Source organism: Cynocephalus volans, chromosome 1 (genome assembly GCF_027409185.1).
Source record: "Cynocephalus volans isolate mCynVol1 chromosome 1, mCynVol1.pri, whole genome shotgun sequence".
Taxonomy (NCBI): domain Eukaryota; kingdom Metazoa; phylum Chordata; class Mammalia; order Dermoptera; family Cynocephalidae; genus Cynocephalus; species Cynocephalus volans.
Window position 1 is genome coordinate 40,117,824 of NC_084460.1, and position 21,593 is coordinate 40,139,416.

Consider the following 21,593-nt stretch of genomic DNA (forward strand, 5'->3'; position numbering starts at 1 on the left):
GAGGCATGGCTGGGAAGTTCAGTTTCAGGCCAGCCTCAGGTGTCTCTCAGGCTGAGATCAGTGGTTTCTGGGCATGCTCATCTCATGGCAGAGAGTGGAAGCTCAAAGAAAGCTGATGTCTTACCTCAAAACTAGCACACTGTCACTTCCACCCACATCCCAATAGCCAAAATAAGTCTCATAGCCAAGCCCCAAATCATTGGGGCAGGGACGTACCCCCTCCTCCAGGGAAGCCATGGTAAGTGTGGGGAGGGAAGAGACAATGGTAGACAAAAAATGAAATCTACTGTATTATCTGTGTTAACTACCTGAGGTTATAGATGGGGAAACTGAGGCTCAGAAAGAAGCAGAGAAATATCCAAGGTCACATGGAGTCAGTGACTCCCAGATAGTTCTCTTCCTCCTCTCCCCGACCTCACCTTGTATCCATGTAATTAGCATTTGCTACTCTTGAGTCAACAGTTCAGGCATTTGAATCCCATGGGGACTACGGGTGGTGAGGAAGCAGGGATTAGAATTCTTTCCAAATTCCATCAGGGCAAACAGGAGACCAGAGTGGTGAAGGACTCACCTGTGATTGCACTGCAAGGTCAAGGGAACAGGGAAAGAAGACTGACGATTGCCAAGTTTACTTCCACAGTTGACCACCCACCCCCTGAGTCTATCAGGATGCAAGAGGGGGCCCAGCAGAGAAAGTAGGGAGGAGTTTGCTTGCCTCCTTACCCTTCCCAAAGCAAGTCCTGAGTAGAAAGAAGAGTCAGGAATCCAGCCATCTGGGTCCAGGAATGTCCCTTGGGATGACTGTCATTCCCTCATTGATCTCTTCTTCTCCCAAGAAACACTCATTAGGCCTTGACTACAGACAATGCCCTGGAGAAATTGAGGTGAGTGAGATAAAGTCCAATGGCGGAGACAGACCCACCCCAATAATGACATCCAGACTGCTCAAGCAACACTTCCTCAAATGTGGGGCAATTTGAAATGATCTTAGGGTGTACCTGGATGCAACATTATATATAACATCAACTCTTGGCGTGAGGAAGTTATTCTCTTTTCAATCCTTCTGATTCCACCAGGGGGATAGTCTCAGTTTAGAGATCTGTGTCTTTAACATCTCTTTAACCCTTATTAGTCTCCATTAAGTAAAACAGAGACAGAGAGTAGACTTCAGGCTCAGTCTTGGCAGGAGGCCGTATCTAGCTAGAACTTAATAACATTATTTAATATCATTTAATCTGCCACGATTTACTTTAATGGAACTGAGCTGTTCTCATTGCATTTGTTTTCACTATTACATTCTATTTGTGGCAAGTGATCTTGCTTATCCCATTTATAATAGTGATATCGTTTTCTTTTGAAATAAATTTATTTATATACAAAAGTGAGTCATTTACAGAAAACATTAAGTCAACAGTAGTGCAGACCACATGTAACATATCACGGTGCTATCTTGCAGGTATGGTGAAAATCGTGAAAGGGTATGTGAGTGGACTGATGTTTGGAGAACTGTGCTAGAACACACCTGCTGGGGGTTGGGCCACCAGAGGGCGGGTTAGGGCGCCATAAAGAGAGGCCTGCCTGAATTAGGCAGTTGAGGCAGAGGAAACAGCATGGACAGGAGAGATGTGAATGTGGGTGTTAGGAAGGGTGGGAAGCTCAGTGTGGCAGTGGTACACGGCACTGGGGTGACAAACAGGAGTTCCTCCGAGGTCAGGCCGTGGACCATGACTCCCAGGAGGAGAAAGCAGGGGTGGATGGGTTGCAGGGAAGTGACAGCAAATCAGTGTTCAAGTGTTCATCAGAAGGTTGGAACTGCGGCTGGCAGCAATAGTACTGTCTGGGTGGCAGGGTCCTGGGATCCCCACTGTTAACTCTTCCTGCTTGGAGGAGGTGCAGAGCCGTGGATCCTAAACCAGAGTTAGTCTGAGGAGAGAGAAAGAAAAGGTTAATCCCCTCCCACAATACGGTTCTGGGTTCCAGGCCCTTAATAGGCCAGCCCTGGTCGCTACTAAGGCAGGACTCTCCAGACTCCTTCAAAAGGTCAAACTGAAGCCCACAGCAGTTTAGGAGTGTGGTCCAGGTGACAAGGTAAGTTCCGTAAGAGAGCCAAGGATCACCAGTTCCTCCAACCCCTGCCCTCTTCCCCAGTTCTGGCCACGGGAGGCCCTGGTCTCTGGGGAGGTATTCTATTAAGCTTGTAGAACTGGAAGGAAATCTTGGAGCTGGGGCTTAGGGAGGAAAGGCACCTGCTAGATGTATCTAGAAGCCATACCTCTGGCAGGATCTCGGCAGTCTCGACCGCAGGCGCCATGACAGCATCGCTTCTGGCCTGAGCAGTCTGAGTCCTTGTGACATAGGTGATTCGTGGGGCTGAGGCATTGCAATTGGTCCTTGGGGCAGCTGCCCAGCTTTACTGCAACACAGGGGCCTGGATGAGCCCTGCCCATGCATGTCAGCCCTGAGGCTTGGGGCTTCGGGCTTGGGTAGTCAACTAGGTGGTGGGGAGCACTTACCTGAGACCCTGGGGATGCACTGGCGAAAGCAAGCTCGGCGGCAGCACTTCATGGTTGAGGGACACTGTCTGTCTTCCAGGCACTGGTCGGGCACTGAGAGGAGGCAGGGCCCATCATCTGGCGGGCAGCCCCCTGATTTCTCTGTAAGAGACCCCCCCCAAATCGTGTAGCTGGAGGCAGCTCAGGGTTATGTAGCAAGCGCTGACCTGGGAATCACAGATCTGAATTCTCCATCCCTTACTTCTTGCCTGTCCTTTTGTAAGCTTTTCTTTCCTTCTTTCTTTTACAATTCCAAGCCCCAGTTTTCTGTCTGAGAAATGGGAGGCTGGACTCCCTCTTTCTAGAGCAGGCTTGAGACTCAGATGGCATAACAGGATAGGAAAAAATGAGGTTCAAAATCTCCACCGTGGCCAATAAAGCCTGTTCTGGCCCTGTCCATCTTTCTGGCCTCATCTTCTGCCCCTCCTTCCACTTGGTGGCTCCTGATCTGCTCCAAGCCCCTTCTTTGCAGGGCTCTTGCTTTGGCTATGCCCTTTCCTGGTGCTCTCTCCTGCACTCCATTCACCTGGTCAGCTCATTAGGTCTCAACTGAAACAGCACATCCTCAGAAGACCCTACTGCTCTGACCCCACATTAACTAGGTCAGCCTCCACCCCAGCCCCATATACTCCCAAAGAACTTTTCCTTCAAAACTGGTGACTCTGTGCCTGTTTGTGCGTCTCTCGCTTGGCTGGATGCTACGCGGATACACATCCGCCCGCCTTGCTCACCGTTAGTCCGTAACATGTCACTTGGTGCACAACCCTGGAGGCAGTGACTACTATTTGAAAGAAAGGATTTTGAAGTGAGAGCCAGCGTTGCATGTGTATCAGTTGTTGCCAGCCTGGTATGTTGTCACACAGCCACAGTCGGCCCCATCTGCATTGTTGTGCTTGTCATTGTTGCAACTGGCACAGATTCACATTCGGGTATTAACTCCATCTCCTCTGAACAGCTACAGAATGGTTTGTCCTGGAGCTTACCTAACCACTTCTCTTGTTTGGATTTTGCCATTTCCAGATTTCACACAGAAGGCTGGAAAGCAGTATCTTCCTCTACTTAGAGGAAGAAATCAAGGCCTGAAAGGGGCAATACTTGCCTAGACCCACACAGGTCTGGGCTAGGACTCCCAGGGCCAACTCTGACCTTCCAACTCTCTACTCCGGTGGCCTTAGAGCCATAGGGATGTGGCTGGTCCCAGGGCTTTAATTCAATCTGGCATCAGAGAAAAGGTCCAGGAGCCCCCGGTGGCAGCTGGATCCAGTGCTGCGACTTTACCTCTGTGTTCACCCAAAGCCCCCTTCCCCAGATGCCGGCTGCACACATAGTAGGCACCTTGTTTATTCAGTAAGTGCTCAAAGGCAACTTAAGTTGTAAGACTGGATTGGTTTAAATTGAGTTGCTGCCCCCTGCTGGACCAAGAGGGGCTGAGCCTGCGAGGGAAAATCTACTTTGATTCGCCTCTACAGGGGAGTTGTGGGGTTTGGTAGGTGGTATGTGGGGCCCCGGGAGACTATCTGAGTCTGCGATTTAGCCCTGAACTCACACGCCAAAGCCAGAGCTGCTTAGGCCTGAAAGAGAGAACCAAATGGAGCTGCCTGAACTCAAAGCAGGGAAGCAGGAGCTCCTGGTGGGCTGGGGTGGAGTGGGTGGGTCAGGTGGCAGAGGCAGGGAGAGCTTCTGTGGGAGGGGCCAGGGATGAGCCTCCAGGAAAAGACAGATAGGGAATGGGAGTGAGAGTTGGCATTTCAAGTGGAGAGAACTGTGACTGGCACAGTGTGCAGTTGGAAATAAAAGCCTAGAATGTGCAGAGACAGTGTGAGAGGTCTGGTGGTCACACTCACTCTGTCCTTTCCTAAACTTCCCTCCAAGTCCAGGTTCCCACTCACAGACATATGCATAGAGACACAGTCATGCATGCACAGATGGTCATCCAGATACGTGCACCACGGATGTGTAGACTCAGAAAAAATCATACACGGACATGGCTAAATATATATATTTATACACACAGACGTAGATCCACATACACAGTCAAATATACAAGTGCACTTAGATCTATACACTCAATTAGCTATAGGCTTAACCATATGAAATTGCTGAGAGTCAACTTTTTTTGATCTACAAAAATAGCAATTTTATGTGGTTCAACCTAATTCATACACACACATACATTTATAAATGTCCATACATACTTAAATATATGTGTATGTATATATAAGCACTGGCAGTCATGTGTACACATAAACTGAGACATATACATATCGTCAAATATACAAGCATACTATCGTATATACGTGCCCACACACATAGATACATACGCACGTAATTACACATATACTCAGACATACTAAGTCATGTATATAGATATATAGCATGTGTGTGTGAACAAAGAGATATATGCACACAGTCATATAGACGCAGTCATATGCACAGAGCTACACAGACACAGATATGTTCCCAATGCCATATAACCACTAAAACATTTAATTAGGAACTTCCTGTTTGTAAAGAGCTGTATTCCAGGCTCTTTGTATCAGAGACGCCCAGGCATTTCAGTGGGGGCCAGGGGTGTCATAAACAGAGATGGCTGGACTTCCACAGGCAGCAAACTGGGACTTCCCTTACCTCAACCTTGTCACCTTCTTCCATTGTCTGAAATTCTCCTGAGAGCCAGAAAGAGACATCTCATGGAGGAGAAATCAGGGAAGGACAGGATGCAGTGAACTGGGGCTGGGGCAGAGACAAGCTTGTCACCTGGCTCAGGTTCTGCTAGCTAGTGTTAGTTCTTGCCTTGGAGCCGCTGGACTGAGTATTGGGGTGTGTCCTCTTAGTACCTCCAGTAGCTCCCCAAATCACTCACATGCTGCATTTACTGTATACCAGGCTCTTATTCCTCAAGACATAATTTACTCCTGAGAGAGAGGCATGAGACTGCATTTTACAAGGAGTAAGTTGGGGAGGTGAGTCTTTCTGATTTCAAAGATCTACACTCAAATGCCACCTTTGACACTAACTCAGAGTTGGTCTTTGACACTGGGAAAGTGGTTTCCCATTATGCCTCAATTTTCCTTATCTGCAAAATGGGGATAAAAATAGTCCTGACCTCACCACATTGCAGTGAGGAGTTATGTGGTGATGGTGCATGAATCACAGCCAACACAGGGTCTGGCCTTGAAACTTACTAGCATCCTTCCTTCCTCGGCCTATGGAGGAGGGGGACCTGTCCACATTACTGTCCCCTTCCAGTAAGGCAGGGCCAGGGCTGCGCAGGTGAATGCAGGTCAGCGAGTTCTAGTCCCAGAAGGGGAAGGAGGTGGAAGCCTCACCCATGTCAGGAAGTACCTGTCTGGCCACTCCAACAACCCTCCTTCACCTGTCAACAGGCCCAGCCTTGTCAGGAGTGGGAATGGGGACAGGAGGAGGTGGGGGAGAGAAGAGAGATAGGGACAGAATTTCCTCCCAACAGATACCAGATCCCAGAAGCCACATCCCCTGCTCAACTCCCAAGTCCTTTCCACAGATTGGGCTAAGGTCTGGAGGGGGCCAGAGAAGGCTCATCCTCGTGGTCATATGGATCCAGAGACCCAGTCACACCACCAAATGGCAGACATGGACAAGTTCCCTCCGCCATACCCAGAGCCATACCAGAGGCACACATGTATACACATGTATGGGCACATGAGCTCAGACATGCATGTATGTAGCCATTCCTAAGTGTATGTGTGCAGACAGAGATTTACACAGACAAACACGCACAGAGACATGCATATAGAGAGAGACAGGCACACGCACCCACACACAGGCACGGACAAGCACTGAGAAACTGGCAGAAAGACATTTACAGACATAGATGGTGGCAGGTGGACAGGCACAAAGATGCACAAATAAAAATGCACGCGCCTGGAAGCACTAAGAAGCAGGAACACACACACACACACACACACACACACACACACACACACACACACACACACACACACACACACACACACACACACACAGTATTACCTGCTTCCCCCACATCCACACTCTCTCCGGAGAGGTAAAATCCACCTGGTCCCTGCAGCAGAGGGATCTCCTCACACTCACCTCCCTTCTTCCGGCCCAAGGCAGCAGGCAGCTGGCTCGCCAAAGCTAGGAGGGCCCCGAGGAGGAGGATCCAGACTCTCATATTTCTGCCACTGGAATCTAATAAGGTCAGGGCCCAGAGGCCCCCAAATTAACACCTGCAGCCCCAGGGAGGCCAGAGCATCTGAATCAAGGGAGCAAGGAGAGGGAGTGGATGGAATGGCACCGTCTGCCTCTTCTAGGTCCCACCCTGCCTTGGGGCCTCAGTGCAAGAGGCACTTGTGCAAGAACTGAAGACAGGGTGTTGGCAGGTCCTGCGTGTTGGCACCTTGGATCCAGTCCTGCCTGTATCACTGACTTGGGCTGTGATCCTAGGCAACCCTTGTTCCTCTTTGGGCCTTGGTTTTTCTCATCTGTATACAGGGTGAATATTGTTGAGTCAGATACTTGCTTTCCTGGCTAAGATCTTAAAGCCCCAGCAATGTCTTAGGCAGGGGATAGAAGTCAGCTCTGAATGGCAAGAGGGGTTGGTAGAGTTGTAGGAAGGGAGACAGCATTGGGTTTAGAGTCGGAGCTCCCTGCCAGAGAAGACTGGCCCCGGCTGGCATGGTGAGTGAGGCCAGCCCCGGCCTCTCCTCTGGGGCCTCTGTGGACAGGTAGGACAGAGACAGTCCTGCCTCTGGTGAGATCACCTACAGCGGCATCTGGAAGAACTGCCCTCTGCCTGGGGCTCGCTGAGCTGTCGGTGTGGGTAGAGCATGGCTTCTGGTTTGGGTTAGTTCTCTGGCCACAGCAGATGTAGGAGGCTACTGGGACCCCTTCCCTTGCCCCAAGAGATCTTGAGCAAAAATGTTATCTCATCCAGGGCCACCACGCTAGATTTCACATCTGTGATGTTGGCTCCATGGCATCTGGTGGAAGAGAGGTGGCTGAGGCTTGGCGTCCTAAGGGGCTCCAAAGAGAAACATAGTACTCTATCAGCACTGGAGGAGCAAGTCCATCCTCCCAGCCCTTCCATTTAAAAGATGAGGAAACTGTGAGCAGAGATGGGAGGGGATTGGCTCAAGGACATGGAGCTAATTCCTGACTAAGATGGGACTTGTGCCATTGCCTTTCCATCATCCCCATTCAGTTCCTGGGCCTTGAAAGCTGGACAATACTTCATCTGACCTTGAGAAAGAAAGGTGACATTCCAGGGCTTGTCTCACTCACTGATTCCAGTCCAGGACAGCCCTTATAGTCAGGAAGTTCTTCCTTGGGTTTAACTTGAATCCCTCATGCTGTCTTCTAAGCTCTCGGGAAAAGAAGCGCCCTGTCTTCTTCTTTTTTTTTTTTTTTTTTTTAATTTTATTTTGTCGATATACATTGTGGTTGATTATTGTTGCCCCTTAACAAAACCTCCCTCCCTCCTCCCACTCCTCCCTCCCCCCCTAACAATGTCCTTTCTGTTTGCTTGTCGTATCTACTTCAAGTAATTGTAGTTGTTATATCTTCCCCCCCCCCCGGTTTTGTGTGTGTGTGTGTGTGTGTGTGTGTGAATTTATATATTAATTTTTAGCTCCCACCAATAAGTGAGAACATGTGGTATTTCTCTTTCTGTGCTTGACTCGTTTCACTTAATAAAATTCTCTCAAGGTCCATCCATGTTGTTGCAAATGGCAGTATTTCATTTGTTTTTATAGCTGAGTAGTATTCCATTGTGTAGATGTACCACATTTTCCGTATCCACTCATCTGATGATGGACATTTGGACTGGTTCCAACACTTGGCTATTGTAAAGAGTGCTGCAGTGAACATTGGTGAACAGGTATACCTTCAACTTGATGATTTCCATTCCTCTGGGTATATTCCCAGCAGTGAGATAGCTGGGTCATATGGTAGATCTATCTGCAATTGTTTGAGGAACCTCCATACCATTTTCCATAGAGGCTGCACCATTTTGCAGTCCCACCAACAATGTATGAGAGTTCCTTTTTCTCCACAACCTCGCCAGCATTTATCGTTCAGAGTCTTTTGGATTTTAGCCATCCTAACTGGGGTTAGATGGTATCTCAGTGTGGTTTTGATTTGCATTTCCCGGATGCTGAGTGATGTTGAGCATTTTTTCATATGTCTGTTGGCCATTTGGATATCTTCCTTAGAGAAATGCCTACTTAGCTCTTTTGCCCATTTTTTAATTGGGTTGCTTGTTTTCTTCTGTAAAGTTGTTTGAGTTCCTTATATATTCTGGATATTAATCCTTTGTCAGATGTATATTTTGCAAATATTTTCTCCCACTCTGTTGGTTGTCTTTTAAGTCTGTTAATTGTTTCTTTTGCTGTGCAGAAGCTTTTTAGTTTGATATAATCCCATTTGTTTATTTTTCCTTTGGTTGCCCGTGCTTTTGGGGTCGTGTTCATGAAGTCTGTGTCCAGTCCTATTTCCTGAAGTGTTTCTCCTATGTTTTCTTTAAGAAGTTTTATTGTTTCAGGGTGTATATTTAAATCCTTAATCCATTCTGAGTTGATTTTAGTATATGGTGAGAGGTATGGGTCTAGTTTCATTCTCCTGCGTATGGATATCCAGTTATCCCAGCACCATTTGCTGAAGAGGCAGTCCCTTCCCCAGTGAATAGGCTTGGTGCCTTTGTCAAAGATCAGATGGCAGTAAGTGTGTGGGTTGATTTCTGGATTCTCTATTCTATTCCATTGATCAGTGTGTCTGTTTTTATGCCAGTACCATACTGTTTTGGTTATTATAGCTTTGTAGTATAGCTTAAAGTCGGGTAGTATTATGCCTCCAGCTTTATTTTTTTTGCTCAGCATTGCTTTGGCTACACATGGTCTTTTATTATTCCATATAAATGTCTGGATAGCTCTTTCCATTTCTGAGAAAAATGTCTTTGGAATTTTGATGGGGATTGCATTGAATTTGTATATCACTTTGGGTAGTATGGACATTTTCACTATGTTGATTCTTCCAATCCAAGAGCATGGGATATCTTTCCATCTTCTTGTATCCTCTCTAATTTTTCTCAGCAGTGGTTTGTCGTTCTCATGATAGAGATTTTTCACCTCCTTTGTTAACTCAATTCCTAAGTATTTTATTTTTTTGGTGGCTATTGTAAATGGGCAGGCTTTCTTGATTTCTCGTTCTGCATGTTCACTATTGGAGAAAAGAAATGCTACTGATTTTTGAGTGTTGATTTTGTATCCTGCTACTGTGCTGAAATCACTTATCAATTCCAACAGTTTTTTTGTAGAGGTTTTAGGCTGTTCGATATATAGGATCATGTCATCTGTAAACAGGGACAGTTTGACTTCATCTTTTCCAATCTGGATGCCCTTTATTTCCTTCTCTTCTCTGATTGCTCTGGCTAGTACTTCCAACACTATGTTGAATAGGAGTGGTGAGAGTGGGCATCTTTGTCTAGTTCCTGTTCTTAAAGGAAAAGCTTTCAGCTTTTCCCCATTCAGGATGATATTGGCAGTGGGTTTGTCATATATGGCTTTAATTATGTTGAGATACTTTCCCTCTATACCTAACTTATAGAGGGTCTTTGTCATGAATGAGTGCTGAATTTTATCAAATGCTTTTTCAGCATCTATAGAGATGATCATATGGTCCTTGTGTTTGAGTTTATTAATATGGTGTATCACATTTATTGATTTGCGTATGTTGAACCAACCTTGCATCCCTGGGATGAATCCCACTTGATCGTGGTGAATAATTTTACGTATGTGTTGCTGTATTCTGTTTGCTAGTATTTTAGTGAGGATTTTTGCATCTATATTCATCAAGGATATCAGCCTGTAGTTTTCTTTTTTGGTTATATCTTTACCTGGTTTTGGTATCAGGATGATGTTTGCTTCATAGAATGAGTTTGGGAGATTTGCGTCCGTTTCAATCTTTTGGAATAATTTGTAAAGAATCGGTATCAATTCCTCTTTGAATGTTTGGTAAAATTCTGCTGTGAATCCATCTGGTCCTGGGCTTTTCTTTGTTGGGAGCCTTCTAATGACAGCTTTGATCTCCTTTATTGTTATTGGTCTGTTCAAATTTTCTACGTCTTCATGGTTCAGTTTTGGGAGTTTGTGTGTGTCTAGAAATTTATCCATTTCCTCCAGATTTTCAAATTTGTTGGCGTATAGTTGTTTATAGTAATCTTGAATGATTTCCTTGTATTTTGGATGAATCAGTTGTAATATCGCCTTTTTCATTTCTAATTTTTGTTATTTGAGTCTTCTCTCTTCTTTTTTTTGTTAGCCATGCTAATGGTTTGTCAATTTTATTTATCTTTTCAAAAAACCAACTTTTTGATTCGTTGATCTTTTGAATTGTTTTTTGGGTTTCAATTTCATTCAGTTCTGCTCTGATCTTAATGATTTCTTTCCGTCTGCTAACTTTAGGTTTGGAATGTTCTTGTTTTTCTAGTTCTTTAAGGTGAAGTGTTAGGTTGTTCACTTGCCATCTTTCCATTCTTCTGAGGTGAGCATTTAATGCAATAAATTTCCCCCTTAATACTGCTTTTGTAGTATCCCACAGGTTTTGGTATGATGTATCATTATTTTCATTAGTTTCAATAAATTTTTTGATTTCCTGCTTGATTTCTTCTTGGACCCATATGTCATTAAGTAGAATGCTGTTTAATTTCCATGTGTTTGTATAGTTTCCAGAGTTTCATTTGTTATTAATTTCTAGTTTTAATCCATTGTGGTCTGAGAAAATACATGGGATAATTCCAATTTTTTTGAATTTATTGAGACTTGATTTGTGACCTAATATGTGATCTATCCTGGAGAATGATCCATGTGCTGATGAGAAGAATGAATATTCTGAAGTTGTTGGATGGAATGTTCTGTAGATATCTGCCAATTCCAATTGGTCTAGAGTATTGTTTAAGGCGCCCTGTCTTCTGTGATCTGATGTTGCTTCTGGAATACTGACACCTGCTTAGCAGCTTTATTTTGGAGGAAACATCTAATAAGCTGTTTTTTTCCTGACAAATTATGCATATTCATTGAAGAAATGTTTTTCCAGTTAAGATTATTCTGCATTTTCCTGGACTATGAAATGTTCTCTAAAATCATGTTTTCTGATGCTGCATGATATTCTGTAAGATCAATATGCCAAAACACATACGATGACTCCCCTATTATGTAACTTGTAGGTCTTCAATTTTTCACTTTCATAAATAACGCTGCGATTATCTTTGTGCATACACTTTAGGGTCATATCTACCCCAAACTCTGACTGTTTTCTAAGAGTAAATTTGTCAGAGTAGAAATGGTAAATCAAAGGGCATGATCGCTTTTCCAGGCTTTGGATATATCTGGTTAAATTGCATTTCAGAAAGGAAGTGAGAGAGTGTATGAGAGCTTCCAACTGCTCCACACTGATTTTTTTTTGTTTGTTTGTTTTTTGATCTGTTGGTTTCTGTTTGCCCAGCATCTCTTCCTTTGGTGGAGCCATTGCTTTTCAACTCCTGTAATTCTGGTTGCTGCCAATCACCAGGTACTTCTCCTACCACAGATGAGGGCACTTGACCCAGGTTAGATGCACAGGACCCTTCCCCCACCCCAACATCCATTTGAGTCCTGAATAGGGAAGGTAGTCCTCTAAAGAGAACAGTCCAAAATTTAGTTTTTTCATTTACATTTTCTCCCTTTATTTTATGCTGAAAAAAGCCAGTTTTTTTTTTTTTTTTTTTTTTTAGACATGACTGGTAAGGGGATCTTAACCCTTGACTTGGTGTTGTCAGCACCACGCTCTCCCAAGTATGTAGGGATCTGAACCCCTGGCCTTGGTGTTATCGGCATCACACTCTCCCAAGTGAGCCACGGGCCGGCCCTAAAAAAAGCCTTTTAACTGTGATGCCAGATAAATATTTACTATGTTTACTTATAGTAAATCTTTTGGTGATTTTTGAAAAACGTGTTAATTCTTTCATGCATCTGAAATTTATCTTGGCATAGGGTGTGAGATAGGAAATAACTTTTTTTCCTAAGTTTTTAATCAATTGTCCCATTATCATTTAGTGAACAATTCAAACTTTGCCATTAATTGGAAATTAAAACTTTATCAAAACCTCAATTCTTATGTGTAACAGGAGCTGTTTCTAGGTTTCCTGTTCTTTTCCTTTGACTGTTTATTCCTGTGCCTGTACCGCTGTTGTAGTTGATGTAGCTTCCAGACGTGTTTTAGTGACTGGTGGCATCTATTATCCTTCATTAATCTACATTTAAAATTTTCTATGTCACAAGAATTTCATTCTTCCATATGAACCTAATGATCATTTTGTTAAATTCCAAAAATAAATCCACTGTTTATCATAAAAATTTTATCATAAAAAATTTCAAAAATACAAAAAAGAACAGCAAGTACTTTTATGAAGCCCGATGTACCCATCATCCAGATTTAACAATAAACATTTACAAAACGTCTGTCATGAATATTCCCATCACACTTTTGGCTGAAGTAAAAAAGTAAATCCAATACATATCATATCTTACCCTTAAATCCTTCAGTATGCATCTCTAAGAAATACGGACATTCTCACATACTCACAATACCATTGTCACACCTACCAAAATTTATAGTAACTTATTAACAGCATTTAATAGTCTATTTGTATCCTATTTTTCCTATTGTCTCATAATGACTTTGTACAGTTGTTTGAATCAGAATTCCAACAAGGTGCACATGTTGCATTGGTTGCAAGTGTCTGTAGTTTGTTTCATTCTAGAACAATCCCTGCAACTCCTTTTCCTCCTCCTTCCCTCTCCTCCTCCTTCATGCTATTTACTTGTTGCACAGAACAGACTGTTCTTTAGAATGTCCCGCGTTGCTCCCCTGTGATATCTTTCAACCTCTCTGTCCTTTGTATTTCTCACAGACAAACATGAGCTCTAGAGGCTTGATGAGGCTCAAGCTCAGCGTCCTGGCAAGAACCCTTCACAGGTAATGGTGTGTGCATTGTGTCGCCTCGCCTCCAAAGGACCCATTTTTAGTGTTGTGAAGACAGATTAATGGAATTTAGGTGGTGTGTCCTTCCATTGTAAACTTGTGTTTTCCCACTTACAAACAGCAGACATACATACACCAGGGGCTGATGCTATGGTGCCCTGTAAATATTCAGAAGGTGTCATCGTTGCCTGAATCCATTATTGAATTAGGGTTTATAAAATACTACAGGTTTTGATTTTAACTATATTTCAGGTACAAATTATGCTGGTGAAGATGGACATCTTTACCTTGTGGAGGCTTCCTGTTTTGGGAACAGCATATTGTTTAAAAACCTTTTTTATTGTGGAAAATTTCAGTCTATTTATCCAGATCTTTTAAAATGTCATTTAGTAACATATTATAGGCTTTTTTTCCCAGAAAATTTCTGTACGTCTTCTAGATATGTTTATTTGTAGGCATTTTATATTTTGTATAGTTTGATAATGTTGAATTGGATTTTTTAAAATTATTATTACATTGTCTTATTTGGTTTGGACTGCTATAACAAATTGCCATAGGCTGGATAGCTTATAAGCAACAAGCATTTAATTCTCACAGCTCTGGACGCTGGGAAGTCCAAGATAAAGGCGGCAGCATATTCAGCATCCTTTGAGGGCCCGTTTCTGGTCTCTGACAGCACCTTCTAGACGTGTCCTAACATGCCAAAGGACAAGGCAGCTCTCTGGGGTCTCTTTTATAAGGGCACTGACCCCATTCATGAGTGCTCCATTCATGAGGGTAGGGGAGGCATACCGGGCAGAGAAGGAAAAGCCAGCCCTTGGGATTTGGGCTCTTTGAGACTCTTCCCTGTCTTTGGGGAAAAGAACGTCAGGACAGATTTCCTTCGGGTTGCCCATTTCTTCTTCCACATTCCGAGTCTCAGGACTCTCAGGGACAGGTGCCAGGTTAGAGTGACTCCCAGAGGTAGAAAAGACATGGCATCATCTCTGAGGACACTTGGTGGAAGGGGATGGGCAGAGAGGCCTGATCTCCCATACTGGCTTTGGGGATGACCTTGATGCATCTTCACCCTCCTTTCCTCCTTTGTACAATGGAGCTGTACAGACCAGCTGGTCTCTGAGGGCCCTGTCAGCTGTAACCACCCTCCCTCCCTACTCCTCGGTGAAAGACTGATTCCCTTGTGCTTTCATGGGGCAGATAGAGGCTGGGGAAGTCAGAGCACCATGCCTGGGGAACAGAGTCTCCTTACCTCCATTTAGTTTCTTCACAGGAATCACATACCTGAAGCCACAGTTCAGGTAAAAACATTTCTTTTGCCCCAAGCAGTCCTTTGTCTGTGTGACACTGGGGCAGATTAGATTCGATGCGGCCTATGCAGTCGGCTGGGCAAATTTCCACTTTCTCTTTACCTGGTGGAGGTGGCCATGGGGTACAGGAGTACTCCAGCTCTGCCCACAGCCCAGCGCATCCCTCGGGGCCTCTCCCCAGCCCAGTCCCACCCAGGTCCACCATTATCCACTCTCCCCCTGTGACTCCTTCCCCAGCCACTTGGCCACAAAAAATGAGGAAAATTGTTAAGGACCAAGAAGTTGCCAGACCTTATGTTGCCAGAAAGGTGCTCAGCAGGGAACTGAGGCCCAGCTTGGCTTTAGAGTGTCCCTGCTGGGTGGGCCAGTGGCGGGGCTGAAGGTTCACCCAAGGCTGGGGAGGGCTGCACTTCCTGAGATCTGTCGGGAAATGTCCACAGTTTCTGGGGAGGAACTTGGGACTGTCCCCAAGGTCTCCTTAAACAGACATCCAGGAGCTGATCTTCTTTCATCGCCTGAGGAGAAGACCTGATTGACTATTAGGCACCATCAGGACTAAACTATCTTATGGAAGAAGGAAAAGTAGCACAGAAAGGGAAAGAAATCACTCAAGGTCCACAGCCTGGCAATGGCAGAGCCAGACTTCTTAATTCAAATCCACGGTGTTCTCTGCTAAGCCCTCTTCACTTGTGCCTCACCCCAGACCAAGATCTTCACTCTACTGTGCTGCCCTGGACTTGTCCCCCGTTCTCTTCTCATGTGAGGGGAGAATGTGAATAGCGGTGCTCAAAATGTCCCGGTCTCACGTACATTCATTTTTTCTAGCACTGTGTGCTCCTAACTCTGCCAATCTTATCTGGCACGGAGGAAAGCAGATCTTGGACCTGTCACCAAGTGTATAACTTTGCAAGTGGCTTCACCTTTCTAAGCCTCAGTTTCTTCATTCATAAAATGGGTGTAATAATTGTACCTCTTTCATGGAATTCCCTCCCCACCCCACCCCACCCCCAAAACACAAAAAAACCAAAACCACCCAGCATCTCTTTCTCTTGCCTTGGACTCCCTCATGTCCCCTCCCTCCAGGATTTTGACTCCATTCTCTAGATTCTTGGATTTGGATTTCTTTAGGAAGTAGAGACATGAACATGGGTGCTTGTGTGTGTTGCCCTGAGGCCAGGCTTTTGAAGTCCTTTCTCTGAATTAGCATGAAAGAGAGGAAAGTCCTTCCTTTCGGAAAAGATGAAAATGCGAGCCCAGGAGCTCCAGATGTCTGGTCCTAGTCCTGGTGAGAAAGGACCAGCTTAGGCACCTTTCTGCCTATGCTAGTCTGAGTTGGATTTCTGGAATTTGCTACCAGGAATCCTGAGTAAGACAGAGATTTGGGACTGGGGCATTCTGTACCCTAAAGTGTGGAAAGAGCTGAGTTAAGTTTGAGTGGCGGCAGGGAGGATCCCTCCACTCCAGGAAGACAGCCAACTCTTATTAGGTGGTGAATCATTGGTTGCAATCTTGTCAGTTGTATCCTTAGGCCCACACCATTTGTGTATCAGGGCTGGAGTCTGGGGAGTTAAAGAGCAAAGGCCAGAATGTTGGAGTGTGTCAGGTATTTTTCTCCTCCAGCTTTTCATTATGAACTTTAAGAATATACAGATAAGTTGAAAGAACAGAACAATGACACCTGTACAGGTACACAGATTAGATTTAACAATTATTAATATTTCGGGATATCTATATCTATATTTGTTGAAACATTTGAAACTAAATTGCAGTCATTATGTCCCTTATTCCTAAATATGTCAGCATGCAAATTATAAGAATAAGGACATTCTCCAACATAACCACAAAACCCTTATCATACTTGAGAAAATTGACAATAAGTCCTGGATGTCATCTTCCTTGGGTTGAATGTCCTCTCAAAACTTAATCCCCACTGTAACTGTTGAGGGTGGGAAGTCCTATTATGGTAATTGAAAGGTGGGGCCTTGAAGAGGTGATTAGATTGTAGGACCATGCAGTAGTGAATGGATTAAAAATGGTGGTCATAGGCATGGGTCTGAGGGTTTTAAAAAGAGAGTGAATGAGGAGGTTAGTCGCTAATCTCTCTGCTCAGCCATTTTCACAATGTGATATCCTGCCGTCACTGTCGCCACCACCAAGGTCTTCACCAGATGTGTTCCCTGGACTTTTGACTTCCCAGACTTCAAAACTGTAAGCAATAAGTTTCATTTTTTTTTTTTAATAAATCATCCAGTTTCAGGTATTTTTGTTATAAGCAACAGAAATGGACTAATACATCATCTAATAGCTAGTTTATATTTAAGTTTCCCCAATTGTCTCCCAAATGTCATTTGTAGCTGATTTTTGATGTTACTTCTTCAAAGTAATTTACAGTAAAGTAAATTCTCCATATGAAATAATGTAATAAACATTCTATACCCTTTGAAAAAGAATAATAAATAAGCACCTATGAACCTGTACATTTAGAATAGAATATTACCATCATTGCTCCGCGAGGAAACTACTGTTTTAGTCCATTTTGTGTTGCTATGACAGAAATACCTGAGATTGGGTGATTTATAAAGAAGAGAGGTCGATTCTGGGACAGTTGCACCTGGCACGGGCCTCAGGCTGCTTCTACTCATGGCGGAAAAGTGGCAGCAGCTGATGGGTACAAGCAGATCACATGGTGAGTGGAGGGGGGGGAGAGAGAGAGAGAGGGAGAGAGGGAGAGAGAGAGAGGGAGAGAGGGAGGGAGGGAGGGAGGGAGGGAGGGAGGGAGGGAGGGAGGGAGAGAGAGAGAAAGAGGAGGTGCCAGGGTCTTTTTAAGCAACAAGCTCTTGTGGGAACTAATAGAGTGAGAACTCACTCAATACCCCTCCTCCCTCAGAGAGAGCATTAATCCATTCATGAGGGATCCGCCCCCATGACTCAGTCATTTTCCAACACTGCCACATTGGAGATCAAATTTCCACATGAGTTTTGGAGGGGACAACACATCCAAACTCCATCAACTACCTTGAACTTTCTGAAATCATTCTCATGTTTTCCTTTAAAGTTTTACTACCTCCTTATGACTTGTTCGGGTATGCATGTTGTTAAACTTTATGTAAGCATAATCATGTTCTACGTATTCTTTTGTGTTCTGCATGTTTTGCTCAACACTGTGGTTTTTAAAATTGTGATAAGAAACACATAACACGAGAGCTATGCACTTAACACATTTTTAAGTACCCATGACAGTAATGTTAACTATGGGAACAATGTCGTACAGCAGATCTCTAGAATTTTTTCATCTTGTATGACTGTATCGTTATACCCATTGCACAGCAACTCCCCATTTTCCCTCCCCCCAGCCCCTGGACACCACCATTCTACTTTCTGCTTCTATGAGTACTACTTTAGACACCTCTCATGTAAGTGGAATCATGCAGTCTTTGTCCTTCTGTGACCAGCTTATTTTGCTTGGTATAATGTCCTCCAGATTTATACATGTTTTCGCATATGACAGGATTTTCTTCTCTTTTGTGGCTGAATAATATTCCATGGTATGTATATACCACATTTTCTTTATCCGTCAATGAACATTTAGGTTGTTTCCACTTCTTGACTATTGTAAATACTGCTTCAATGAACATGGGAGTGTAAAGATCTCTTTGGGATCCTGATTTCAATCCTTTTGGATAAATATCCAGAAATGGGATTGTTAGATCATCTGGTAGTTCTATTTTTAATTTTTTGAGGAACCTCCATACTGTTTCCCAAAGTGGCTATAGCACTTTATGTTCTCACCAACAGTGCACAAGGGTTCCAATTTCTCCATATCCTCACCAATACTTTGCTATTTTCTGTTTTTTGTTTTTGATAATGGCCATCCTAACAGGTATGAAGAGATATATCATTGTGGTTTTAAGTTGTATTTTCCTGAAGATTAGAGACATTGAACATCTTTTCAGGTACCTGTTGGCCATTTGTATGTGTTTTTTTTGAGAAATGTCTAATCAAGTCCTTTGTCCATTTTTAATTTGGTTATTATATATTTTTTGCTACTGAGTTGTAGTATCTCTTTCTTTATTTTGGAAGTGAACTCCTTACCTGACATATGATTTACAAATATTTTTCCCATTTCATAGGTTTCCTTTATTACTAGATATTTTACATTATATTGTTTTAAAGATATTACATTTTTTCTAACTGATTTTTCTAGTTTCTAGAAATGCAGTTGACTTTTATATATTGATTTTTGTGTCAGCTAATCTTTAAAATAGTGTAACTATAATGAATATCTGTAGATTCTTTTGGGTTTCTATTAGATCATTGTATCATTTGCAAACAATGGCCTTTCTCTTCTTCCATTCTAATACACACTTCTTTTATTTCTTTTTCTTGTCTTACTGCATTGGATAGAACCTTCAGCACATTGCTGAATAAACATGGTGGTAATATTTCTGATCTTTCAGAGAATGCCTTCGTTTTTTCACTATTAAATATGATGTTTCCTGAAAGTTTATGTGTATTTTCTCATTAGTATGGTGTGACAAACAGGTAATCCAAAAGCAATCCTGAGAGCTTCCCTTGGTTGCCTGGGCAAAAACTCTCTGAGACCTAGTATCCATGCTTTTCCTGGTGAGAATCCCAGAACCTGAACCAACATTTTTATGGGACATGTTAGTTTCCTCTCTGGGCAGGAGGAGCTGAGAATTCCCACGGGCCCAAAGTCTTTAGGTGTTAGAAAACTGCAACTCCTGTGAACAGCTGGCATCTTGAATCCAGACTGTCTTGGAGGCAAGCCCCATAAAGAGCTTTTCATATTCATATTACAAGAAGGTAGAATAGGAGAGAGAAAATGTTCCTGTTTTGCAATAATTCTCAAAAAGGGGTTATTTTGTCCCCAGGGAACTTGGCAATGTTTGGAGACATTTTTGGTTGTCACAAGTAAGGCAGGCGTGCTTTGACATCCACTCTCTAGTGGCTGTGGATGCTGCTAAATATCCGACAATGCACAGAACAACTCCCAACAACAAAGAATTATCTGTCTCTAAGTGTCAGTAGTCCCCAGGTTGAGAAACTCTACTGTCCTGCATCATTATGTGTCTATTAGCAATGCATGGCCTCAGAACACCTCGATGTGGGCTGATGGGAATACTGGGGTATCCAGTGCATAGGAATACTGATTCTTGGTTCATTGGTTTCCCTAATAAAGCCTATTTCTCAGCCCATGCTGTGCGACCTCGTGGAATTTATCTCATGCCCTGCTAAATCAGGTTAAGAAAGTTCTCTTACTTCTAGTCAGCTAAGAATGTTTTCCTGTGAAAGGATGTTGAATTTCATTGAATGCCTTTTCTGCATCAATTGAGATAAATATATGGATTTTCTCTTTAATGTGTTATTGTGTGAATTATATAATCAGATTTCTATGTTTGCTATTTTTCTGGGGCATTGTTTATTAATATGCTTCAAGAAAGTAGAAAGCCTTGAACTAAGATGCTCCAGCCAAAACAGACAGGGAATGGAAGAGAAGACATACTTCTCCTAAACAAGGAATGGAATAAAGTCTTAAAACTCATTGGGTTACAGAATTCCACCCACTAAAAATAATAGGGCTTATGGGAAAAATAGAGTTGAAGTAGAACTTACAAAACCTGTACACTCTCCTAAGTAATACATTAGACAAACAAAGCCCACACCCAATAAGAGCAGATCGATCCAGCAGTCACAGATTTTCATTTAGTTTTAAAAATATAATGCTATATTTATTTGTATTGTATTCATATTAACAAACACGTAACTCTTAATCAAAGGAAGTCCTAGGACTGGGAGGAGCATGGAAGAATTAGAGACCAATTAGTTATCCAAGCCTGAGCCAATAGCACCAGCGTCCCCTCAGGCCTGGTTAAGAAGGGGTTTCCACCTGGGGAGAGAAGAGAGAATCAGGGATATGGGAGGTGCACACTGCACAGGTGATATGGTTTTGTGTCCCAGGACCACTGTGGCCTGAATCCTGCTAGATCCCCCCAGGAGCACTAAGAGGTGCTGCCAAAGAATCGGGAACTTTGGATCAGGTATTTTAGGCAAGCCATCCTAAAGAATTATGATCGCATAATCCCTTACTTCATGATTTAAATTATATTAAGTGAAACAAGTCAGGCACAGAAAGAGAAATACCACACGTTCTCACTTATTTGTGGTAGCTAAAAACAAACAAACAAACAAACAAATAAATAAGTAAATGCACAAACAAACATGGGGGGAAGAAGACACACACACACAAAAAAACAAAAACAAACAAAAAACCCAAACAACAACAAAAATGTGACGAGAAATGTGCTTCACCGTTGTAAATTGTTAAAAAACCCAGGCAATTGAAAGTAATGAAAATTCAATAATAACTGAGAAACCTAGAGATAACCTTGTCCAAATGTCCCCATTATAGAGAAGACATGTGACGTCCGAGACATGAGATAAACGGTGCGTTTTCTAAGGAAGGGGCCTGTGCGGCTTCTCTCTCTGCGTCCTGGAGACACGGCTCTGGGCCGGCGCCATCTCAAAAGCTCTGATGGCAGCGATTTCTCTCTTTTCTTTCTGGCGGCTGGCGGTACGGGGATCCTAATCGCAATGACTTCCACGGGCACAGACAGCTCTCAACCGTCTCTAGGACAACCGGTTCTTCAGGAAGGTTTCAGAGTCAGGGCCGGGAAGGGCGGTTCTGGGGCCACTCACC

At 43.4% G+C, this 21,593-nt stretch overlaps 2 protein-coding genes across 2 annotated transcripts; both read right to left on the bottom strand.

Annotated features, from left to right (window-relative positions):
- Nucleotides 1–1,391: 1,391 nt before the first annotated feature.
- On the bottom strand, nt 1,392–6,741 carry WFDC5 (WAP four-disulfide core domain 5). The gene is made up of 4 exons (XM_063075423.1): nt 6,645–6,741; nt 2,514–2,654; nt 2,273–2,413; nt 1,392–1,923 (listed from the first exon to the last, which is right to left on the bottom strand). Exons 1-4 carry the CDS (start codon nt 6,724–6,726, stop codon nt 1,919–1,921), a joined length of 369 nt encoding a protein of 122 aa, XP_062931493.1. The 5' UTR covers nt 6,727–6,741; the 3' UTR covers nt 1,392–1,918.
- A 7,807-nt stretch (nt 6,742–14,548) lies between these two features.
- Nucleotides 14,549–15,080, bottom strand: LOC134374731 (WAP four-disulfide core domain protein 12-like). Its single transcript, XM_063092704.1, is given in 3 exon segments — nt 14,549–14,649; nt 14,818–14,899; nt 14,901–15,080. Coding segments are annotated over 3 exon segments (363 nt in total).
- Nucleotides 15,081–21,593: the final 6,513 nt, after the last annotated feature.